Here is a 14236-nt window from a genome sequence, read left to right as displayed (position 1 = left end):
GGAGGGGATACACAACGTCACTGGTTTATAGTGTCTACGTCGCAACGTCGCAGCCAACAAGAACAAGTACCAACCAAGTAGTAGTAGTGGGCTAGGAGTTAGTGAGGACGTATGTCCGTGTGTTGATTGGACAGAGCAACATGGCCAGTAAGTATCTCTATCTTTTCTAGTAGACCTAACAAAAATCTGTATTTTTTAAAACTACTGTGTCATAATTCACGGACTTTACACGGTTGTTTAATATATGTTGTATTTCATGGTTTAGATATAAAAACGTATATGGTGACCTTGTCCGGCGACCCGTTGTTATCACGGCCTTCAGTTCATGATAAAACTGGCATCATGAATGAAAGCGGTTTCTCTAGATTCCCGTTTTAACTGCGTTTCCTAACTTGGGGCGTGTCTAATAAACTATACAAATAGACGCAAAAGACTAGTTGCATGTTATTTTTTATTACTTTTATGTTTTACCTTTGACTCAATAGTCAATGGTTTTACTTATTTTCAGTCTTGTAATTTGTTATGGTTTTTATTCACATGATTCACAGGTTCACCACATGACAAGGAATTATTAGTGAACCGTATTTGGTATCTTAACTAGCTTTTTATTGTGACAGGATTAGCATAGCTGTCTTCTGTCATGCTATTGTTGTATAAAAATAGTTTTCGTAGAGTGCTGCAATACAACTTTAAATGAGAACACTAGTTGGCTGAGAAGACCAAGGAAAAAATTTCAATTTTTTAACACACAGATAGGATGTTAACTCATAAAACTATTAGACATACACAACTACAAGGCCTACTAATGGTTGATTTGATGAAAAATTAGTCTTAGTAATTTATGTTAAAAGAAATTGTATATTCATTTAAAAATGCTTATGAAACAGTTGAGTTGTACAGGAAACTAATAATTTTCAAGTTAACATTTTATTAATTAGGGGTGTTATACAAAATGGTGTTGGAAAACAAATTTATATATGCAGTTTGGGGATATAAGTTTATTTATTTCATACGGGATCATCATTTACAAATATGATAGGTACATAAGGCAGATGTTGACTGCTAATTTAGCCTACATGAAGAAGTTAATTAATTACAATAATCAAGTTAACATTGACTTAAGATGTGATGTGAGACAGTAAAGTTATAAATAATAATTTAAGTTGACCTATTTAAGCCAGGTTTACCTTTCTACCATTAGAATATGGGCTTATTAATTTATTTAAGGTTGGTAATTTTCAAAATACAATATACGAGTAATATATGCTTTTAGGTTGCTGAAAGTTAGTGATTATTATTTTTGTGTGTTTGAGTTTGACGTAGGCCTACTGTTTTTTGAAACAAAACAATGTGAATGTTAGAATTTTTAACTTTGATAAATTTTGGTGAGATAACCTTACTTAAGTTCAAAATCAATTTTAATATTGTTATCACTGAACCTCCCCAATTATTAAGGTATCAGTTTCTGATAAGATATCTAATGGAACTTCAACCCCCCTATCCTGCATGTATAGGAGACCTTGCTCAAATTCAACCCATTACCTCAATAGACAAAAATTTGATTTGATTTGAAAAATTAAAAAAAATATAATTGAACATCATTTTTTAAAAGATGCAAATATCTCAAGTGAACCCCCTTCAGACTTTTAGAGTTTCTAGCTGCCATCTTTTTATAGTAGAGTTTCACTGCTATTAGCTGTATGGGCTATTAAATAACAGCTGTGTCTAAGGAATAAGTCAGCGTTAGTTACTAACAAGACTACAAGATCGCGCCACTCATCCTACACTCATCTCCATTCATACTTGGCTTAAAATACTTACTTTGTATGGTCGGCGGTCGCCATTTCATTGAAAAGTATTATTTGGTACTTGAAATATCGGTAATAATAATAAGAACAGTATACGTATAGCAAACATTTAGTTTTTCAAATATGGTTTTCAAGTCTGAAAAATTCAAGTCTAAAACTGCCACTTCACTTAAGGGCACAAATTAAATTTTAAGGTGCAGTCATAATATAAATTTGTCAATGTTCCTAAGTATTGTGATATTGATTATAATTTTATTTAAACTTAGGCCAGGTTAAAATAGCTTTCTAACAAGCCCTTAGTGTTCTATTTATTTGTGAAGAATTTCAGTAAATCAAGTCTATTTTTAACGTCCCTCTCATCTCTAAAAATACATGACTCCAGACACCCAACCCCTCAAACAAACACAAACAAGTAACTTTTTAGGTCTCATTTGTCTTAAGGTTTAGTATCTTCTGTATTTTATTATTAATTAATTGTTGTCTTCTCACATGTGTTTAAATAACCAAATATATAACTTTTACAACATAGATAAATCACTAAAGTTCAATTTGAAAACTTTGAAATACTGTGGGTTTAAAAATTATTGCTTTAATATGTTTTTTTAATATTGGGATTTAGTTTAAGGTGTCTTCTTTGCTTCATAGACCCTTTCTTTACTTTTCTTTATTTAAAGTGTTCTTTGAAAAACAACATATTTCTCTTTAAAACGAAAATTTTTTATTCCTCTTAAGTTTTTACTAATGACAGTGTCAGTTTCAATTAAATGGATGTGCATGTATTCAGTATTCACATAGAAAAATAATAGTTTCATAATTTCCTGTCACTATATGCTGAAGATTCACCATAATTAGGCTAATTAGAAAAATAATTTGTTTATCTTAAAAAATAGTACTAACCTTACTTGTGAAGTTTGAGAGCAATCTATTTTCAATTTACTGTGCTTTATAAAAATGTATACAATTTTAGTTTACAAAAAGAACCTATTTCATGTGTCTAGGGCGAGGTTTCTAGTTAATAACTAACTAGTTAACTTAATAGTTTTTCAGCTTCATTAATTGTATCATATTAGACATACTTGTTATGGTTAATTGAGGTAATCTCGTAAATTAAGTATAACTCGCTTCAGTGGAGGGTGGCAGACAATGGCCCACTTGGGTTGGAGATCTTTAGACAATGATTGAGTATGTAAATCAATTAATTCGACAGCTAAAATGGTGTGATTATACAGTGTGTAAATTAAGTATTGAAACAAATCTGTATTTTTTAAACCGAAACAGATAGAAATATTCTGTTTGTGGCATTGATTCTTAACAAAGGTTCCGCAATTTTTTACACCAAACACCAATTTTCACCCCTTTAACAGGGTAGGAAGTAGGGGGTGACTTATTTTTTTCAAATAGCAACCCCTATTGAGTGACCCCTCATTTTGAAGGGCTTGTCAAAAGAAACACGATGACGCAAATCCGAAGTGAATATCTAGCCAAAATGGCAGGTATTCCAAAATGGGTGCTTTTCACATAAATTAAATTTTGGAATACCCACCATTTAGGCTAGGGATGAAATATCTACCTCGAGTTTGTGTCATTGTATTTCTTTTGACAAACCCTTTAAAATGAGGCGTCACTCAATAGGGGTTGCTATTTGAAAAAAATAAGTCACCCCCTACCCCCTACCCTATTAAAGGGGTGAAAAAGTTTTTTTGGTGTAAAAATTTGCGGAACCTTTGTTAAGAATCAATGCCACAAACAGAATATTTCTATCTATTTCGGTTTTAAAAATACAGATTTGTTTCAATACTTAATTTACACACTGTATTGCTTATGCAAGATATAATCTTTATTTCAAGAAGCTAGTTGATAATTTACAAAGCTAACTAGAAGAGGAAGAACGGTAAATATCTAGGTGTTGAGGATTTAAGGCGGTGAGCCAACCAGGCAGCCTTCAAACTGATGGTGTTTGGCACCAAGTTGTAAGAGGAAGTCTGATTTGAGCCCCGACCTAATTGAGCCTATAACCAGAACAATACAACTCTGTATCAACTCCACTGCACTCATGAGGCCGATTGTATTTTGAATTCACATGTTTGGATAGTTTTCGTCTTCCATTAGACCCAGGGCCAGTAATCAAATGGTTACGCTTATTTATGTAAAAAGTATATTATAAAATATGTTTATTTGAGTAGATGATCCTTAATTACAATTAATTATGCTATCCAAAAAAACTTAGACCTACTTTATAAAAAAGTTGAAAAAATTACGTTAGAATAGGATTGTGATTCATGTAAATGCAACAACTAAATACTAAAAATAAAACACATATTTCAAGTTGATAACAAAGTTAATAATATGAGAAAACTCCTCTTTCAACTCAAGTTGCTCACAAGTAGTTTTAAATGGTAGATCCATATCAAGTTTCAAACTAGTTTTTGACTTAAAGAGACTTTCTTGGTTTTTCCTCCTTACTGTATGAAATTTTTGTTACTAGTAGCTATCAAAAAGTATATCTATTTCATTCTATTTTTAAATCTTATTCCTTACACAAAATGGGTTAGTGAAAAGAAACATTCAATGAACTAGGGTCTGTATTTTTTTGTGATTTTATGTTAATCCTTCCTTATTTTTACTTTCTCCCCCGATACATAGTATATGGAGAAAGATTTGTTTTTGTCAAGATTTTCGAGTTTGAGTTGATATATCCATTTTGGGCCCCCCTGAACCCAAACAAGTGGTTTTCGAAGTGATGTCTGTGTGTGTGTGTGTGTGTGTGTGTATCTATATGTGTATGTATGTGTGGACGTGTACAGAGCTACAGACCACACCTGTAGTGCTGTAGTCTGACTTTGATGAAATTTGGTATGTAGGTACTAATTCATGGCATCTCCAGGCTTTTTTCATATTTTTATTTTTAATGGGGATTTTTCCATAAAAACCCATACCTAAAATAACGAAAAAATTTGATTTTTTTTATTAAAATGTAGTACCGTATGCTATAGTCCTTTAAATTCAGAACGAAATGGTACAGATCCCATTTCCGTAAAAATTACAGTTCAAAAGTTATTGCAACTTTTGTGATTTTTTCCTACGAAATTATCATGGCTTATGGGAGAAAGTATGTGTCATATTTCTGATACCGCTTATTTTGTGTTATTTGAAGTTAATGTTATATCCAAATTTAATGATATGTTCTTAACAAAGGATGTGTATTTTAGAATTGTTTGCTGCACTGTTTGAGATTTTTTGGTTAGTCAATACATTGTCTTAACCAAACTTAAAGTAATATGAGATTCATTCAAAAGCTATCATCTGGGAAAAATATTAATAACTAACTGATACAGAAACATAAATACAATATGTCTACACAAACAATATCATAAACTGGATTGATAAACAAACTTTATCACTAAATGATTTAATAGTAAAGTTTTGTTTTGTTTTGCTTTTCAAATATATCATATCATTGAGATATTAATAACCAAGCCAATTCTAGCCTTGAAATAGCCAGGAGTTTATCATTCTTTGAGATAATGAAGAAATCTTTGCTGAGAGAAGAAGGTTGCTTCTAATTTTCTGTTTGTTCGGATCAAATGAGTAAGCACTCTTATTATTATCTTATCATAGACTACTAAAAACTATATTTACTAGACATTGGAGGCAAGTATTTATTCTCATTTATGAGAAACAGAAGCAAGGACTTTATAAAACTATTGGATTAATATGCTAGCCCCGCTCAATATTGCAAGCAGACAACTGCATTGTACACCTAGTTTCAAAAAGTCAGTTTATTAAATAATTTAGATACAATATTTTTAAGACTTAACTTACAACATTAACAATTAACATTCATTTCATATCCATGTAACATTCAACATTCAATTTTATCATGTAATTTATTGGTCAAAATGTACTCTTGTAGGTATTGAATATGTATTGTTATACATTTCAGTTTTTATATTTATTGCACTTTGCTGAAATAATTTCCACCTAGAGCCTCACAGTAGCTGCCAACAGAAATTGATACAGGAAGTTTCATTTTGTAAAAGGGGGTTTCACTTGCTTGCCTGTTAGACAGCCAGACAGAGGGAACTGGGGAGGGGAGGGACACTTGTACAAATCTGTCTGAATGTGCTCAGGCTTATAATATGCTATCTCATTAGCCATTCTGTAATGTAACTTTTAGTCTGTATGATGGAACCTCTCTTGACCCTTCCTCTATTTGGACTGGCCTGGGCCTTAAACTATTGGCCAATCCCCAGGTAGACGCTCAATCAGAAGACAGTTTCCATCATACATACTATAAATAATTAAAACAAACCACTTTACTTAATTCAAAATGTTTTCTTGCTTAGTCTTTACCATAACCATATTTTTTCATTAAAATTATACAGTTTACATTATATGCGACAAACAAAAAATCAGGTTTAAGTACCGCCAAATTTCAATGATTTTTTATCCACATTAAGCCCGGTTTACACAATGCCAGTAGGTGAGACAATTGTCAGAATAGACAACTGACTGGCATGACATTATTGGCTTTGTGTGTATAAACACTTCATATCAGGCCAATTGCCTTGCCAACTGCCCTCACAATTAAATGGGAAACAAATTCTGTTTTGCTAAGCAATCCTGAGCAAGGAGTAAGTAAACTACAGTTAGACAAACCACAAACCCTCATAGACTTAAAAAGAGCATCAATTAGCAATAGTCTAGTCATAGACTAAACATTATATATAGGTTTTTTTATAAATTGCAGCCTGATTCAGCCAGAATCTTTCAAGATATTTAAATCTAAATTAGGTGAATAGTTGATATCCTTTATATGGCATCCATAAATTTCTTAAATCAAATGTTAATATTGAATTTTGATGTGGATCTACATATTATCTTTATTCTCTAGACTTGTAATATTTTAATTAACTAAGTATTTTGTAACCTTTGTATTTTATATAATTAGTTTGAAAAGATTTGTATGTGTTGACTGTCTATTCCTTTGTACGGATAAAGGTCAATAGCAATAAAACTCTTGATTCTTTAATCATATTCTGTAAAATGTTGTAAACCTTCTCGTAAATAAAAAATTTGCTCTGAAATTCAATTGTCTCCGGGAGTAGACTGAGGACAACTGGCCTACAACAATCCTGCAATTACGTGATGATGATGACAACTGTCTCAACAACTGGCATCAAGTAAGGTAAAGCCGGCTTTACTTCGGCCATGGATAAAACACAAACTCCCTTACTTAACTGTGATAATTTTTACTTTTTTTTTTGTATTATAGTTGTCTAATCGCAATTACTAGTGGTTAGATATTGCCCTTAGAAATGTTTATTTTTACTTTTTATCCATCCAGTAAAATGTTTATCTGGTAGTGTTTGTTTAAAGTAATAATTTTTCTCAGGAATTAGTTTTAAATTCCTATTTGTGTTAAATAAGTTTATAGTAATACATTCCCTTTAGAAATTAGGGAAAAAACTTCTATTATGTTTTAACAAACGATTATTCTGATATAGGGCCTACAGGTAATTAATAATAATTGAGGAAAAAAAACTGCCACCTACTTTGGTGTGTACAGTGGTATAGTGGAGCGACCGATCCCACTCTGAGTTTCCAAAATCATATGTTTTAATAGGCGACCTTTTGGACCAGTGTTTTTTTAGATGATGGTGAATTATGATTTAAAACATCACTATTGTTTTTCCTAGAATAATTTTTTCTTGGGTGTTGTTACTTAAGTTTTGTCTATGCTTTAATTTAGTAGAATCAGGCAAATGGAAATTTGCTAAGTCTGTAGATTTGCTGCGGCAGGGCTATTTTATAACTATTTAAAAAATCATTAACTATTAATGAAAATTATCTAACCTCGGCATGATTTTTATTTTAGGTGCTAAAAACAACTATTTAATGTCCCTTCTCTTTTAGTTGTCCATGACAACTTCTCGATGTATAGACTTCTCATCACATTGTAAATTTTGAAGCTCGTTTTTCGTGTCTAGTTCATGTCCGGTGACACTGACTGCTAGTGTTGACGAAATTTTGTTTCTATTATTTTAGGGTTAATTTCATGATTTGGGCTTTACTGTTTGGGTTTATAACTAGGAAGTGAGTTATTGTTTACGGTTAAATCATTTTATTTGGTTAAATGAGGTATTAAATTACTGAAATAGGCCTAACAAGAAACTAATTGTAAACAAAACATGCACAGTGTACAGGAAAGATCTAACTATAAAACTGGCTTCAGCTGTTCTATGAGAAATCTACTAAGGCGGTCGACACACGGGAAGACTGAAACTCAACTAGTTGAACCAACTGTTTTGTGACGCGATTACGGTTGCAGTTGCGTTGGTTAAATCCGCACACGGGCGCGACTATAGTTGAGTTGAGACAGTGAATGAGTTCTAATTCTGTCATAACGATACTGTGTACTGTGTATTGTGTTTCAAATGAGTAACGGTGATGAAGTAATAATAACACTGCCTGGTGTTTTATAAACAATCAAGAAAGCGTAGAGGACGTAGAAGGTATCGGGTACATCCTTATGTTAAAACAAATATTTAATGTAGGCTCTTTGTAGCTGCTGCTGCATTACAAGAAACAGACGCAAAATTTCAGTCTGTGTACAGGGTGTCAAAAAGTGCTTACGAAGAGTTATCACAGTTGGTATACCTGATCCTTGAAAAGCACAATACAAATATGCGAAAAGTTGTTCAAACCAGGCGACTGAAATCACCTAGCAACCGGCAGGTCCGGTTGCTTAACGACTGATCGCCGACTGGTCCTCAACTGGTCGCGTCGCAGTCGCACCGTGTGCACTGTCCCACCTGACTACATTGGTCGGGACGTAGGCGACTAGTTTGTCCAACTGGTTGCCGATTTCAGTTGGAAAACAGTCTTCCCGTGTGTCGACGGCCTAAGGGAGTATGCTCTATCCATGGTAAAATGCAGTAAAATTGAGTGACATTAGATGAAATCCCTTGAATGTAAATTTATAAACATTGTTTGTCCTCATTTCTTCTTACTCTATGTGTTTATGTTTTGTAAGCTATAAGTATAAGAAGAATGAGATATAAGAAACAGCTGTACCAGTGTCAGTGACAACCATAACACACAAGATGCAACTTATACCTCACATCCACTGTACTTTTCAGGAGCTTTGCCAAGGCTATCCAGTCTAAATATACTTGGAGAAGTCGCTTGGCTTTACTCTCATGTAACAAATTATTGAAATAGTTCTGGTGCAAATTTTAAAATTTATTACCAGCTTGATTTATACTGCAATATTTTCTTTTTTTAGAAATGTCTTTGAAGTTATAATTACTGACCTTAACGTCATTGTCAGTTGATTCTGGAACTCCGAGCTGCAAAATTCAAATCAAAATTCAGCTGCAAAAATATTAATTTGTATTGGTCTTGTGACATGCAACATTTTGCAATGAATATTGGCTAGTTTAATTTGTCATTTTGTCCTTAAGTTTACACAATTTTCCTGTTGTAATTTTACAAAGTGTTTAGAAAGTAAAAACTATTTGAGGTGAAATATATGTACCGGTACTTAAGTTCTTGATCTGTAGGATGTTACAATGTAACAATAAGACTGTAATTATTGAAAACCCATTTAATTTTAGACTCTCCCATCAGTGTTATTAAAAACCATTCAGAAGCCTTTGATTTTGATTATAAAATTGCAGAGCTGTCAGCCAGTTATTCTAAGACTTAATACCCCCGCCGCAGCAAACCTGCAGACTAAGCGAATTTCCATTAACCTGATTGGATTTACACTAAAATGCCTCCATAAAAATAGCACATTTATTTCCTATTTAAATAGAATTAGTTTAGGGAGGGTAAAAAAGATTTTTTTTATAAAATGATAATAGTTTAGTAAGAAATAAAAGTATTTTCCAAAATCGATCAAAATATGTTCATAAACAAGCAAACTACAACAGTTATTACCTTATTCTCCATAAGAATAACATGGGAATTTTAAAATTACAATTTTTTTGAATTTTCTCCGTAACAATTAGGCGCATAATAACGCTTCAATATACTAAATTATTTGTTTTTTTAAGCTCTACAAAATGGTTTAAAAAGAAATTGTGAAATTTTGTGTTTTTAGGGTCAAAAATGGAAAAACCCTATTTTTACCCCATAGAACCCCCTATAAACCCCCGTTCCCATAGTCCGATCATGCTGGTTCGCGAACTCATTCAAGTTTATCCTGCCTTACACCTTCAAACCAAATTTTATCAAAATCGGACAAAAATTACTCAAGTTATCGTGCGGATGGACACACATATATATATATATATATCTATATATAGATATATAAAAATTTGAACAAATGGTGTTTTTGGTTTCTGGGGACATCAAAATGAAAAAGTAAATCGGTCCTGGGCTTAGGTCTTACCATGAGACCTACGGTAATAGCTACTTCCCTATAGGGAAATTCGCTAAAAGAAATCTACTTTGAGAAACTTAATAACTTAAATCAAGAATAACTTTTATAAACAATAAGTACATGCACACAATAGAATGTAATCCACAATGGACCAATGGTTGCCAAAGGGGCAAACCCAGGTAGAAATTTGGCGATTGTCATCTGTAAATGTTGGCTTACTTACTAACTGCATGGAGGAATTGCCAAAAGTCATTGTACTTTATGTGAAGGACAACAACTTCTTGTGCTATAAATGAACCCCTAAAAAATACAAGATATATCTTGATGAAGATAAAATTGCCCATATCTTTTGAAAAACAACAAAGAAGTTTCATTTAGTTGCTCTTGAATTTTTGTTTACCTTAAGGCTAAATCTTTTGCTCATTTTGGTAAGGAATTTTGTAGTAAAATATTGTTTGTTTTGAGAGAAAGAAGGTCGCCCCATAAGAAAGGTGTCACTATAAAGTTATAAACTGTTTCTTGCTTTGTATACTCGTAGTGCACATTTTAGAATAGAATACTGTACCTGTACCTAGTTGGGTTACTAGCTTCTTTTACAATTAATTGTGCAAAAGCTATCGAGCTATCCTTTAAAACTATCAAATAAATAAAAATAATTTTACGATCAACAAATACTAACATTACATATATAGTCATAACTAGCTTACACATTATGTAGTAATAGGCTATTGTTTTGCTTTTAAACTATATCAGTGCCCTTGAGATAATAAGACCAAACCATTTTTGGCCTTGAAGTTAGGAGTTATCTTCTTTTGAGATAATGAAGCAATTTTTGCAATGTCAAGAAAATGATACTCCTAATTTTCTGTTTACTGGACAAATAAGTGAGAAATCGTACTTATGCTATTAATATTTTATCATACCATCATACTGAAAACTCACATATACAAAAAACATATCATAAACATGCTTTTTTACATTTTCCATAATCGTGACTTAGTGACTTCACTTTTTTTTGCAATAACTTTTAATAATTCATTTTTCATATATTCTAATGATATTTTTATATTAAGCCTGGAAGTTCTCAGAAAACTTTGAAAATATTCTAGTTGCCAAAGACTCAATCTATGTTCCAAAAGTCTTCTTGACGGATCTATTCTGGGATCATTTGTCAGTGAGTCTCAAAACTATTTTCATCCTTGCTCTGGGACAGTTCCACTTAATATCTACATTTTATTCTAATTTTAATCTAATTAAATCAATTTAAATACAAAAGCATTTTTCTCTTGTAAATAAATAGGTTTTTCATTTATTCTTTTAGTGCTATTAGTGCTATTAGTGTACACCAAATTTTAACAGATTAGAATTGACTTGTTGAGTCTTATGAAAAGAAAACAGAAATTTAGAAATAACTGGATCTCAAACACAGTTTTGGATGTCCCAATTTACACTTGAGTCTTCCACTCCACAGTTGATTTTAGGTGGGCCTCATCCCATTAACTCTACCCCAGACAGACGATCACATCATTAGTTGCTCAACAGACATGAATACTGAGACATTTAAACCGTCTATCTATGGCGATGTCTCTAGAAAAATGAGACAATGTCTTAGACTAACACCAATTAGACTTAACGGCTCACTGCTTTAACAAGCTGCTACCTTGTTTTTCACAATGAGGCTACACGTGGTGGCTACGCTTTACTAGCCAAGCATTTTTGAATGGGCTTGGACCGAGCAAACCAATTAAAAATGGAGTGTGCTGCTGGCCTGGAGGTTAGCATCCCAGACGTTGGTCAGAGGAGGATGGGGTTGATACCCGACACATCCCACACTAAATTGGATGGATTTGCTTTTCCTTAAAAGCATTTGTGACTTGTTAACTTAAAATGCCACTGGCGTATGTAGATATTAGAAAAAACCTTGAAAAATCAATATTTAGTAAACGCTAAACAGTTTAGGCAATTGATTCATGTCTGCAAGTCAGTTTTAAAATGCTCTTGGCTAGAAATCAAATTGATAGAATCGTATTCCTCGGTTTTGGAAATTGCTATTCAATAGGTCTTCCTTTAGTGTCTCTTGAAAACTGATTTTACAGTAAAATTTTTTTATAAATCTGTGATTCCAACGCTACAACTCTGGCTGCATGTCTGAGGAATCAGCTGGCATCTCATCATGCAAGAATTTGTCACTGGCATCCAGAGCCCTTCTTTTAACATTATATTATGTACATCAGTAGTTACAATTTATTATACAGCTGATTTCAAAGCTGTTTGGCAAAACTTATTTGGCTACAATAGTAAACATTTTCGAATAGCCGTTACTTACACCTATGTACAGTTTTAACTGGTCACTCCATTTATTTGAATGATTATTTTGTTTGTCTGCCTATGATAAAAGTTAAGTTGTATAAAATATTTTTGATCCCAATTGTAAAAGGTTAAACACCATACATTCAATGCCATACATGGTAAATCAATTATCTATAATAAACAAAAATTGTTTTCCTGTCATCAGCCAATTATTTCTGGATAAAAACTGTTCATTGAAACAATTGAACCATACTCTCTACATCTCTACAAGAAGACAATATCTTAAAAGTATGAGTATTGGTGTTAATTATGTAGCTTTACCATAAAAGTTTTTAACAGCAAGTTCCTCTTACAGAGTTTGCGTGGGTGACTCTTGCCACCAATGACTCGTATTCCATGGGAGCGCTTGTCCTGGCGCACTCACTGCGCCGAGTCAACACAGCACATCAGTTGGTGGTCCTCATTACACCCGGTGTCACCGAGGCTATGAAGTAAGTAACCATCTTGAAATACCAGTAGAGGGTGAAAATCAAAAACAAATAAACTGCTATATATTGTATACAAGAGGTTAAGTTACCTTTTTGATTCTGTCCAAGTAATCCGTAAGTCGTCATTAGTGCGACCGGTTTCGCTGTCTATGATGGCATCATTGTCAAGCTAGACGTAAAATCGCTCCTAAGAGGTCGTAATGAATCTTGAAAAACATGTAACACAATAACACGTAACTATAACACGATACACAAAAAAAAAACGAAAAAATGCATGGCCTACACCATTGTCTAGACCTACACCCTGTACCCGCCGCCGTGTTGTAAATTAGTTGTGTGGCCATGCATTTTATGATCTTTTTTTATGTACGTGTTATGTGTTACGTGTTTTTCAAGACTCTTTATGACCTCTTAGGAGTGATTTTACGTCTAGCTATGTTTATACTAAATTTGCTTATTTGGGTACCCCATACATATTTCCCATATGAGAAAACATCTTTCCATATTAGTGAACTCCTACCATCAAAAGGCGTTAAATAATTAAATAGAGCTCTTTTAGTATACAACTCAAACTATTAATCATTCCAATGCTATTCTCATACAACTGAAAAGGCAAATAATTATGCATTAAAAAGGGGGAAGACTTTTAAAAACCTTTTAAAGCATAAGGCCATAAAGTAAAAACCTTTTTTTATTAACAATTTTCAATGCTCATATTCCTATCTTGTGTTTATTTTTTTCTCTCAACATGATGAAGCTGGTACAGTTCTCCTTGTGTCAAACAAAGTACTATGTCAACATACAGACATTCAATGGCACATAGCCATGGCGGCTGCAAATCCTCCGTTTGTTTATTGGCAACACTGCTTGTTTCTTCGGTTTCTCTGTAGTTATATTTATGTCTTGCAGTTAATTCGGTTGATATAAATTTAACACTATTGCTCTCATGATACTTTTGGTTAGATTTTGTCGTAGGATGATATTTCGTTGGTTAACATGGGCGGAATAAAGGCTATATCAAGTGGGGAGGGGGGTGAATCACTTTGGGAGGGGGAACTTCCGGGGGGACAGGAGGGCCCGGGAAAATTTTGAATAATTGGGAGTTAAAATTGAAAATCTATGTTCTAAAATAGAATGTTAATTGTTTCATACACAAATGACTAAAAACTAGCCTATGTCAGTGTTTAACAATATTATGTATTTGCCAATGTAAATTATAAAAATACCCCTGCCGCAGCAAA

The 14236-nt window shown here is 32.9% G+C and overlaps 1 protein-coding gene across 3 annotated transcripts in view; it reads left to right on the top strand.

Annotated features, from left to right (window-relative positions):
- The first annotated feature begins 26 nt into the window (after positions 1-26).
- The window catches only part of LOC128989599 (glycogenin-1), a 39264-nt gene continuing 25054 nt past the window's right edge, over positions 27-14236 (top strand). For all 3 annotated transcript variants that reach the window (XM_054411533.1, XM_054411532.1, XM_054411534.1), the window contains exons 1-2: positions 27-147; positions 12863-12998. In XM_054411533.1, coding sequence (XP_054267508.1) covers positions 141-147; positions 12863-12998 — 143 coding nt within the window. In that variant the 5' untranslated portion in view covers positions 27-140. The remainder of the gene's footprint in view (positions 148-12862; positions 12999-14236) is intronic.

The sequence above is a fragment of the Macrosteles quadrilineatus genome, unplaced genomic scaffold, assembly GCF_028750875.1.
Source record: "Macrosteles quadrilineatus isolate MER2022 unplaced genomic scaffold, UCM_ALF_1.0 Scaffold_3__2_contigs__length_128488019, whole genome shotgun sequence".
NCBI lineage: Eukaryota > Metazoa > Arthropoda > Insecta > Hemiptera > Cicadellidae > Macrosteles > Macrosteles quadrilineatus.
This window is presented reverse-complemented; position numbering and strand designations above follow the sequence as displayed.